Source organism: Anolis carolinensis, unplaced genomic scaffold, assembly GCF_035594765.1.
Source record: "Anolis carolinensis isolate JA03-04 unplaced genomic scaffold, rAnoCar3.1.pri scaffold_11, whole genome shotgun sequence".
Taxonomy (NCBI): Eukaryota; Metazoa; Chordata; class Lepidosauria; order Squamata; family Dactyloidae; genus Anolis; species Anolis carolinensis.
Window position 1 is genome coordinate 7,211,630 of NW_026943822.1, and position 12,065 is coordinate 7,223,694.

General features: G+C 40.6%; 1 protein-coding gene across 11 annotated transcripts in view; it reads left to right on the forward strand.

The window, feature by feature from the left end:
- Positions 1–12,065, forward strand: part of megf11 (multiple EGF like domains 11) — a 578,352-nt gene that overhangs the window by 363,476 nt on the left and 202,811 nt on the right. For all 11 annotated transcript variants that reach the window (XR_010000925.1, XM_062963273.1, XM_062963274.1 and 8 more), the window contains one exon: positions 10,737–10,873. Coding sequence is in view for 10 of the 11 variants with exons in the window: in XM_062963273.1 (XP_062819343.1) it covers positions 10,737–10,873 (137 nt within the window). In the remaining variant the exon portion in view is untranslated. The remainder of the gene's footprint in view (positions 1–10,736; positions 10,874–12,065) is intronic.

Genomic DNA, 12,065 nt, shown 5'->3' on the forward strand with positions numbered 1-12,065 from the left:
CGAAAAACAACAGGAAAAACTCAGCTGCTATCAGGACCTCAAGATTGAACTTCAAAGACTCTGGCAGAAACCAGTGCAGGTGGTCCCGGTGGTGATGAGCACACTGGGTGCCATGCCAAAAGATCTCAGCCGGCATTTGGAAACAATAGACATTGACAAAATTACGATCTGCCAACTGCAAAAGGCCACCTGCTGGGATCTGCGCGCATCATCCGAAAATACATCACACAGTCCTAGACACTTGGGAAGTGTTCGACTTGTGATTTTGTGATATGAAATCCAGCATATCTATCTTGATTGCTGTGTCATAATAATATAATAATAATAATAATAATAATAATAATAATAATAATAATAATAATAACAAAATCCAGCATATATATCTCGTTTGCTGTGTCATACTATGTCTTTGTATCAATAATAATAATAATAATAACAACAACAACTACTACTACAGTAGAGTCTCACTTATCCAAGACTCACTTATCCAAGGTTCTGGATTATCCAAGGCATTTTTGTAGTCAATGTTTTCAATATATTGTGATATTTTGGTGCTAAATTCGTAAATCGCAACTTCTGCTGTCAACAATTCAATGACTGCATGTTGCTTAAGGCGCATTGACCGACTGTCTCCGCAGGGTTCCATACTTCGCACTTTAACAACACAACCATTCAATGCTAAGGCTTCCTGCCAAATGGAACTATAGAGGAAGCCAGTACCTGCCATATACCAGTACTGCCATTTGTTGCGGAGTTACGAAGGTGGAGGCATTACTTTTCATTCAACCCTCGTATATGTTACCCTGTCCTTTTTGGTGGGTAGGTGACATTTCATTCTATTGGCAACAATAAGGAGCGCACCAAGTCATAGAAAAGTGGCAAAATCTGTGGGATATTGCGCCGCATCAGAGGAGTGTCTGATACAAGGGGTCAATGCAATTTCCCCCCTTTAGACATAATCCAACTGATTTCCTGTCGAATTTCACCAGTGTTAAGGAGGTCACTGTGATTAGCTTATGGGCAAACGTATTATTCCTCGCCTTTAATTCGATGTGTCAGGGAAGAAAGGCTGAGCTCTCTCTTTTTTTCCCCACCAAAAAATTCTAAATCTGTATCAATAATGTGATAATTAACTCCCTCTGGATTTGCCAAGGCTTCGTTCAGCTGAGCTCCATTCTTTTGGCGCCCTTCCATCATTTGACAATTAGCCGGTGAGCAAGTTCTGCTGCTGGAATTGAGCAAAAGGGAAGGAGAAGGAGACGCCTGTGTCTCTGGGGACGCACTTTCTTTTGTCCGTACCTTGGAAGGTCACAAAGAGGACTGGAAGATGTGAATTATGGGAGCGGAGGGGAGGCGACTCTCTACATCCGGCACATCCGGAAACCAGGACAGAAGATGCGTGCAGAGGCCCAAACAGGCAAGGATACTGTGAACAAAGGACTGAGTCCAAGGAGAGGCTCAGTCCCCAAATACATTGTCAATGAATGACAGCTTTGCAAGACAGTACCAGGGGCTCTCCTGATCATATAAATAGCTAGTTCAATTTTCCATTTTTTTTGTCTTTCTACCTCCATGCAATTACTACTTGTTCTGCCCGAATCATACTTTATATACAACGTATTTAAGAGCTTCACACTTCTGGTGGTGTATGGTCAGAGCATGGAAGCAAGTATTTGCTTCGCCCAGCACCACCATTCTGGAGCAGGGGTCCCCAAACTAAAGTTCGTGGGCCGGATGTGGCCCTCCAAGGTCATTTACCTGGCCCCTATCCTAAACTTTAGACTTAGGGTTGACCTAAGTCTACCTGGTCTTTGGAGGTCTCTTTGCTTACCTGTGGTTTTATGAAATCATCTAGATGGTCTTTGAAGATCTCTTTGCTTAGCTATGGCCTTATGAGACCATCTAGATGGCTTTTGGAGGTCACGTTCCTTACCTATGGCCCTATCAGACCGCCTAGATGGCCCTTGAGGGTCCCTTTCCTTACCTATGGTTTTATGAAACCATCTAGATGGTCTTTGAGGGTCCCTTTCCTTATCTATGGTCTTCTGATGGTCTGATGAGATCATCTAGGTGGCCTTTGAGGGTCCCTTTCCTTACCAATGGTCTTATGAGACCATCTAGATAGTCTTTGGAGGTCTCTTTGCTTACCTATGGTCTTATGAGATGGTCTAGATCAGGGGTCACCAAACGGCCCTCCAAGATCATTTACCAGGCCCCTATCCTAAACTTTTGACTTAGGGTTGACCTAATTCTACCTGGTCTTTGGAGGTCTCTTTGCTTACCTGTGGTCTTATAAGATCATCTAGATGGTCTTTGAAGGTCTCTCTGCTTAGCTATGGCCTTATGAGACCTTCTAGATGGCCTTTGAGGGTCCCTTTCCTTACCTATGGTTTTATGAAATCATCTTGGTGGCCTTTGAAGGTCCCTTTCCTTACCTATGGTTTTATTAAATCGTCTAGATGGCCTTTGAGGGTCCATTTCCTTACCTATGGTTTTATTAAATCATCTAGATGGCCTTTGAGGGTCTCTTTCCTTACCAGTGGTCTTATGAGACCATCTAGATGGTCTTTGGAGGTCTCTTTGCTTACCTATGGTCTTATGAGATGATCTAGATCAGGGGTCCCCAAACTAAGGCCCTCCAAGGTCATTTACCTAGCCTCTGTCCTAAACTTTAGACTTAGGGTAGACCTAAGTCTGAAATGACTTGAAGGCATACAACAACAATCCTAATTTTTTACTATTTCATGATAGTCCGTCCCCCAACAGTCTGAGGGACTGTGAATCAGCCCTCCACTTAAAAAATTTGAGAACCCCTGTTCTGGAGACAACCACAATTTCCAAACACATTCTTCAAAGAGAAGTATGCAAACGATTCAGAAAAAAATGTTAAAGGATGGTAAATTACATTAAACAGTGGAGTAATAATAAAAATGACGTCGCAGCCATTAATAAGATGCTGAGTGCACAGAAAGCACGCTAGAGTCACAGGCAATATTGCTTCCAGAAGTGCCTCGTGTACGGCAACGTTCATATATTGCCAGATGCCGAAAAGAAGCTCTCTATGGAGTTGACAACTCCTTCTGCTTTTGTTTCTTCCTTCCTACTTTGCAGTGACTCCGCAGTGTCTCTCCTTGACATATAACATTTAACTCAATGGACAGAAAAAGTCTCCGGTTGGTTCTGTAAGCATCACGCTCCGTTCTCTGCTGAAGGCAAAGGATACCGCTTGAGCCTCGGGGAGAATGTCCCTACGTTTCCAAAGACATTATGCCGGTCCCTGCAGCTTTGTGCCAAGATAAATACAGCCACGGGGCTCTCGCTTCAGGGATGGAGATGTTCTAAAGAATTAATTATTGTGGGGGAAAAGTAAAGCTTGGAAACTATAAAAGTGTAGAACCGCAGAGGAGCCACAAATGGTCTGAGCTACACTGAAACATTTGGGAAGAAGCAGAAAGAAATGGCATTCCGAGGGATTTCAAAATCATATTGTTGGCTGTTCTGGTCTCTGGGGGGTGAGCCTGCAGTTAACAATGTCTGCTTCTGAGCCTTGCTAAAAATAAATAAACAAACAAACTAGAAAAGGACAAGCCAGCAATTTTGGGGAAAGAAGCAGAACTTAGAAGAAGCTCTCCACAAGGTTGGGATTTTCAGCTTCAGGTTTCTCTCCAGGGCTTTCGCAAAAGAAGGGGAAGACTCCGCACAGCAACAGAGTATGAATAACTTTTTCTTCAGCTTCGGATGGGATTTTTTGACACTCAGTGCTTGGAATAGGCTGCTCAAGCCCAGTTGTGAAGCTGAGCATTGAATTACACTTGAATGATCTGTTAGAGCTCATAGTAGGCAGAATATTCTCCTTGCCTGCATGTTTTACTTGCAAATTTCCATGTGCTTTGAAGGGAAGCTTGAGGTATATTTTGTGCATTCTACGGATGTGCAAGCTTTGCTTGGAGATGCTCACACAGCTTTTGGTACATATATTTTAATACAACACCAACTTGGTTTCAACTGGGACCAAAAACTTCTGTTCTGCAACATTTTTGCGTCTCTTGGGATGCATGTGATGAAAACAGATTTGCTCCCTAAAGATTCAGGTTCCCAACTGGAATAACTGGTGGAAAGGAAGGAGCCCCTGAATTCACCCTTAGGTCTCCTTGCATACTGCACATTACATTGGATGGCTCGGAATCTATCTATATATATAAAAGGGTAATGAAATTTCGGCCTAGGACAAAACAACAAAACTACACATCCCAGAAACACTAAACTTGGCAGCACAACCCCTCATCCATGCCTCTACGTTCATACAACAAAAAGAAAATAAAAATAAAATCCTAATTAGAGGGAGAGGAATAATTGTTTTTATCCAATTGCTGCCAGTTAAAAGGCTAAGCTCTGCCCACTTGGTCTCCTAGCAACCCACTCAGCTCAGGGGACAGGCAGTTAGGCATCACTTAGGCCTCTTCCCCACTGCCTATAAAATACAGATTATCAGATTTGAACTGGATTATATGGCAGTGTAGACTCAAGGCCCTTCCACACAGCTATATAACCCATTTATAATCTTATATTATCTGCTTTGAACTGGATTATCTTGACTCCACACTGCCATATGATCCAGTGTGCAGTCGTACACAACTGGACTTAATGTCAGGAGAAAACCTTTACCCTTTACCTTAACTACCACCAATTCCTAAATACAGTAGAGTCTCACTTATCCAACACTCGCTTATCCAACGTTCTGGATTATCCAATGCATTTTTGTAGTCAATGTTTTCAATACATCGTGATATTTTGGTGCTAAATTCGTAAATACAGTAATTACTACATAGCACTAATGTGTAATGAACTACTTTTTCTGTCAAATTTGTTGTATAACATGATGTTTTGGTGCTTTATTTGTAAAATCATAACCTAATTTGATGTTTAATAGGCTTTTCCTTAATCTCTCCTTATTATCCAACATATTCGCTTATCCAACATTCTGCCGGCCCATTTATGTTGGATAAGTGAAACTCTACTGTACTTTATTTCCCATACCACCATACTTTGCCACAGCAACGCGTGGCCGGGCACAGCTAGTAACACTATATAACATTTGAAAAATATTCTCTTCCTGGTTTGAAAGTGTTGTTTAATGGTGCAGTCCTTACTTCGAAAGTAGTTCTTCTATTCCAGAAACTTCATTTTTGTGGCTGCCACAAACTAGGTTGAATGGGTTTATTTATTTATTTATTTATTTCTGTTATTTCTACCCCGCCCTTCTCCCCGAGGGGACTCAGGGTGGCTTACACAACTGGCAGGATCACTACCAGTATATCATAATACAATAAAATAATAAAACAGTTAAAATAGTTAAATAACATAATAAAAATACAATATATAAAAGATTTAAGGGTTGAGACTCGATGAGATATTCATTAGAAATACTATAGCAAAATGTGCTGCAGGATGTCCCACAAAAACCAAATTGTTGCAGTTTAATAAACTTTTCTCATATCTTTATAATAGAACCAGTTAGGAAATGACATTTATAACCCAGGAACAAAAATGTGTTACATAGTATAATCATTGCTGTGTGTTCCTGAAATCTTTCAGGGAATGCATTTTCCCCACAATTTTTCTTACTCTACCTTTTTGTTGTTGTCATTTCTGTTCAGTGAAATAAGGAAGAATGGTATTGTTCCTTTCCTCTGCTTAATATTGGGAAAAGACATTGAAAGGTGCAGAGAAATGAGAGTGCCGAAGTCTTGCGTTGCGCTGATGAGATGCATAAAGCTGGTTTGCAGCATTGCTCTGACATTTGTTTCTCCGGAGATGGGCATTTTGTATTCCCTTAACAGACATTTGTGCCGAACGATTCACACCTCTCTGGAGAGATGCATCCCAAGGCATTGCTTTCTCATCATTTGCTGACAGAAAACCTGTGCTTTTTGAAACATGATGAGCAAATGTATTTGCTTTGGAGATAAATAGATATTTTGCCTTCCCGGAGAGTGGAAGCAAATATTGCATTTTGCTCACGCCTCAACACTAACTGTTATGGCAGATCCCGGATGCTCTTGAAAGGAATCCAAGGATGTTATAGGTAAAGGTTTCCCCTTGACATTAAGTCCAGTTGTGTCCGACTCTGGGGGTTGGTGCTCATCTCCATTTCTAAGCTGAAGAGCTGGCATCGTCCATAGACACCTCCAAGGTCATGTGGTTGGCATGACTGCATGGAGCGCTGTTACCTTCCCACCATAGCAGTACTTACTGATCTAGTCACATTTGCATTTTTTCGAAGTGCTAGGTTGGCAGAAGCTGGGGTTAATTGTGGGAGCTCACCCCGCTCCCAAAATTTGAACTGGCAACCTTTCTGTCAGCAAGGTCTGCAACTTAGTGGTTTAACCCGCTACATCATCAGGGACTCCACTATGATGTTATGTACATGTAATAATAATAATAATAATAATAATAATAATAATAATAATAATAGATGGTGAAAATGTCACAAAAAATGAACAGTATTATTGTTGCACCCCAAGGCTGCGGGAGCACTCTGAGAAACAGACAGGAAACCAGTATAACACACAAGCGGTTTATTGAAGCAAATATATATGTCTATGCGCAGTTAGCGAAATAAGTCAGTGATAAAGGTAGTCCTTAATATAAAGTCTTTAGCATTTTCGAACAAGTTCAGCAATGTCCTTTCTGTAATTCACCAGTAAAACTCGATAGTTTCACCCAAAAGTTAAAGATAGTTCTTAAGCCAGAACCAGGAACCAAACGCTGCAAACTGCAACTGTAATCCACTTGGCGAGTCCCACCTTAGAACAAGGAAAGCAACATAAACAAGGCAAAGTCAGTCTCAACTCAGGAACAAGGATGACAAGGTACAAGGCGAAGTCAGTCTCGACCCAGGAGCAAGGAAAGCAAGGTAACAAGGTGAGCTCTACTCAGGAGTAGCGGCACGGCGTGGTTCTCAAGCAACTGGAAACCTGACTCGGTTTCCAAACAGGAGTCAAGGCTGGGAGCTGGATACTGGAACCTCTTCCAAGGAAAGGCAAAGTTGACACCGCAATGAGGAACACAAAGGGGAACACTTTTAAGAAGATTCCAAGGTTGTGAGATTAAGGGAATGCAGGACCTACAAAACTTCCCACGGGAAACTGTTAGTCATTATCGAGCCTCAGAGCTAACCTCTTGCTTCTTCAAACCCCCTCCTCCTTGCTCCTATCTCTTGTAAACCACTCCCTCCGATTGAAAACCCCATATTTGCCCAGGAGAACACCATCTGGTGTAGGCAAGATTGCCGAGGCATCAGAATGTTCTCCAATTATCGGATCCTCCTGTGCAATAAAATCAGACAGCTGCAAGGCCAAGGGGCTGTGATGTCTCAGGGACCTTTGCCCCATGACCCCGCAGCCATCATAGATCAAACTGAAGAGGATTTGGGCTTTTTTTCCATCTCAGCAAGATTCTGTTCCATTCCAGATGTCTCCTGTTGACATTTCTGTGCCAGAGCCAATTAGGGACGCCCTTGAAACAGAGCCTGTTTCTCCGGAAAGCTTGGTGTTTGATAGGAAGGCTTTTCTCAAAACACATTGCTCCCAAAAGCAGCAGTTTTTAAGGCGAAGCGCGGGATTAGTGGAGAGAGACGATTGTGACTAAACCGTTTCCCTTGGGAAGTTTCGGGGAGGCAGGCATCTGGTACGATGTTGAAACAGCTCCGCTCTCTGGGAACATTTGGGGATTCAAACACCTGTTTGGGGGGAGCTCTTGAATTTCCATAAAAGTTCTGCACTGAGCTTTCCCTATTGCGGTGTCAACGTGACTATTCAAAGAAGAACATCGTCTCTTGTTCCTGAGCTTCCAAGCGGCCCTCCGGTGCGCTTACTCATGAGTAGACCGGGAGTTGTGTTCCACTCCTGGCCAAGTTTGGACTGCGTTTCAGATCCACCACAAATTACCTTGCCTAGCCTTGAATCCTTGTTCTGGACTTTACTTCAAGAATCTCCCTGTGAAACCTTGCTCTTTTCCCACTCAAACTTCCAAGGAGTTTGCGTGTGTTTCGGTTATTGGATTATAGACTTTGGACTCTAATACTGGACACATAACTTCATTATATTGGACTAATTTTGATCTTCTCTAAAAGGTCAACTGCTGGACTATATACTCTGCTTATTTTAGTTTAGAACTTTATTTGCTTTAATAAAGATATTAGATTGTTTATTGGCCTCTGTGTTGTTTTCCAGTGTTCGCGCTGCTTAGGGGTGTTACAGGGGCCTCGTACTCGGCCTGGATCCGTAGCATAGTCTGTTTCCAACTCCAACTCCTGATGAACTATAGGCCGCGATGGCTGAGCCATAACAATTATATCAATTACATTTATGGCAACTTTATGGCAGTGGAGGATCTTCAGTACCAAACAAGGTCCATTCCCAGGACCATCTTTTGCAGAAGCAGCTGTGTTGCAGCTTCGCTCCAGATTACTTTATTTCCAATATCAGGGTTTAGAACCAGAACATATGAAGCAGTCATAAGGAAGAATAAATCTGGCCAGGTGCAAAATGTCTTTGGCTGCTCTTTCCGCACGCCTTCAGAAAGAGTAACAAAGTAACTTGGCATGATTGTGCGAGTATTCATTTCATTTTAGGTGTCAACTGCCGGTAGCAATTGAATGAAACGTGGTTTTATTAACTCTATGCCACTGCTTGAGCCTTTTGTAAAACTACAGAAAACATCCATTGTTTGAGAAATGACTGGTTTTGAATCAACCCGTGTTCCAAATGCTGGAACCACATTCTTCCAGTGATGCCTTGCAAACAGGGGCGTTCGGTAATTTCCATCTTATTGGGCTGGAGAATCGGCTCTCGGGTGCATTCTGGAACTTACAGGAGCTCTCTGAGACCTCCATAAGGTATTCCAAAATGCTTCTGGTCCCAAACCTTTTGGATAAGCCATGCTCCTCCTGTGTGAACTCCTTATTTCTGGCTGGCCTTGCTTTGCTTCTGAAAAGAAAGCCTTCAGTCTTTTGAATTCATTACACTATGAAACACTATGATTTTGGTTCCTGTCATTTCCTAATTGGTTCTATCACAAAAACATGGGAAAAGTTTATTTAACTGCCGAAACTTTTTTGTGTGAGGAACATCCTGCAGCACATTTTGCTATAGTTTTTCAATAATATCTCATTGAGGCGCAACCAATTCAACCTACTGTATATACTCGAGTATAAGCCGAGTTTTTCAGCCCTGTTTTAAGACTGAAAAAGCCACCCTCAGCTTATACTTGGGTGAGGGTCCTGGTTGACTTATATTTGGGTCAGTTTATACTCGAGAATATATGGTACATTTACAGTAGAGTCTCACTTATCCAACATAAACGGGCTGGCAGAATGTTGGATAAGCGAATATGTTGGATAATAAGGAGGGATCAAGGAAAAGCCTATTAAACATCAAATTAGGTTAGGATTTTACAAATTAAGCACCAAAACATCACGTTATACAACAAATTTGACAGAAAAAGTAGTTCAATACGCAGTAATGCTATGTAGTAATTACTGTATTTACGAATTTAGCACCAAAATAATCACGATGTATTGAAAACATTGACTACAAAAATGCGTTGGATAATCCAGAACGTTGGATAAGCGAGTGTTGGATAAGTGAGACTCTACTGTATTATTTTTCTCTATTATTATTGGTATTATTACATTTATTATTTTTCTTTATTATTGTTGCTACTATTACATTTATTTAGCTCTATTATTATTATTATTATTATTATTATTATTAATACATTTATTATTTCACTCTGATCTTATTATTATTATATTTATTATTTTACTCTATTTATTACTACATGTATTATTTTCCTATAATAATAATAATAATAATAATAATAATAATAATAATAATAATAATAATAATAATTACAGTAGAGTCTCACTTATCCAAGCCTTGCTTATCCAAGCTTCTGGATTATCCAAGCCATTTTTGTAGTCAATGTTTTCAATATATCGTGATATTTTGGTGCTAAATTTGTAAATACAGTAATTACAACGTAAGATTACTGCTTATTGAACTACTTTTTCTGACAATTTTGTTGTATGACATGATGTTTTGGTGCTTAATTTGTAAAATCATAACCTAATTTGACGTTGAATAGGCTTTTCCTTAATCCCTCCTTATTATCCAAGACATTCGCTTATCCAAGCTTCTGCCAGCCCGTTTAGCTTGGATAAGTGAGACTCTACTGTACATGTATTATTTTATTATTATTAAAAGGATACATTAGCACATTTACATTGAAGAAGTTGAGAGTAATGATTTAATCAGAGTTGGACAGTCTTATCTTAAATTAGAGCTTTATGTAAATATTCAAAAACATTTAACCTACTGGTGCTTCAATTAATGTAATTTTATTGGTATCTATTTTTATTTTTGAAATTTACCATCCTCTGCTTATACTGGAATCAATGTTTTCCCAGTTTTTTTGTGGTAAAATTAGGTGCCTCAGCTTATATTCGGGTCGGCTTACACGAGTATATACGGTAGTTTGTGTCAGCCACAAAAATGAAGTTTCTGGAGGGTAGCAGCTCCTTTCAAAGTAAGGACCACACAATTAAACAAGAAATTACACTTTTATACCAGGAACAGAAAAAATCAGGTTTTGTTACATAGTGTAATGGGTCTCTGGTTCCAGACTGAATTAATCGGTGTGTCTCTCTCTCTCTCTCTCTCTTTCCTGCAAAGGGTTCTGTGTGTGCCCAGCCGTGCCCTTCGGGAACGTACGGAGTCAACTGCAGCCAGGATTGTCCCTGTCACAACGAAGGGCAGTGTGACCACGTGACCGGGGTCTGCCTCTGCACAGCGGGTTATGTCGGAGACAGGTACGTCACACTCACAATGGCACTTATTTAGTGCTCTCCTTCATGACATTTATTATCAAAGTCAATGCTTTGTGATCCATGAATCTGATTGTCTTCCAAGGATAGAGTCTTTGGTGGCTCCATAAGTACAAGTAGAGACCTATTCTGGATCCGCATGGTCTTTCACAAAGAGGAGATACATTTCCAGATGGAAGGGTTTGCTTGATGCACCTCCTTCCTCTTGACACTTTTCTCCATTTTGCCTTCCGTTCGTGCCTCTTCGAATTCCACAGCACTGTTGGTCACAGCTGACCTCCAGTTAGAACACTCGAGGCCCAGAGCTTCCCAGTTTCTTTCTCAATGTTTATGCCACATTTTGAAAAGTTCGCTTTAAACACATCTTTCAGTCTCTTTTACTAAATACTAGAGGTGTGCATTTTTATCGTTGGTCCTCGTAAGTCATATCAGTCAGTCAGTCAGTAGCCTTTATTTTGGTCAACAAACCATTAGCTAAAGTCAAATCAGAGTACAATGATGGAACACAGCATCTGAATAATCCATGAAATTACTTTTGGCTTATAGTTAATGATAACAAGTACAGTAGAGTCTCACTTATCTAACACTTGCTTATCCAACATTCTGGATTATCCAAGCCATTTTTGTAGTCAATGTTTTCAAAATATCGTGTTATTTTGGTGTTAAATTCGTAAATACAGTAATTACAATATAATATTACTGTGTATTGAACTGCTTTTTCTGTCAAACATGATGTTTTGGTGCTTAATTTGTAAAATCATAACCTAATTTGATGTTTAATAGGCTTTTCCTTAATGCCTCCTTATTATGCAACATATTCACTTATCCAACATTCTGCTGGCCCGTTTATTTTGGATAAGTGAGACTGTACTGTATCTCCATTCATGTAAATCACGCCAAGAACTTAAGAATCAAAACTTACTCAATACTTTTTCATTTGCATTTTGTAAATCTCGAAGGCCTCCCAAAGTCAGTTTCATTTTCAGCACAAGGAAGCAAAGCAAAGCCAACCTTTCCTCTCTAAATGAATGGCCTCTCGCCGTGGGTTCAGTGCTCTCTGGATGCAGGTGAACTGCACCTCCCAGAATTCAATGTCAATCACCCCAAACCCCACCAATATGCACAGTTGGCCATGTTGGGTCTGTGTGCCAAGTTTGATGCAGATCCACCGTCAGCT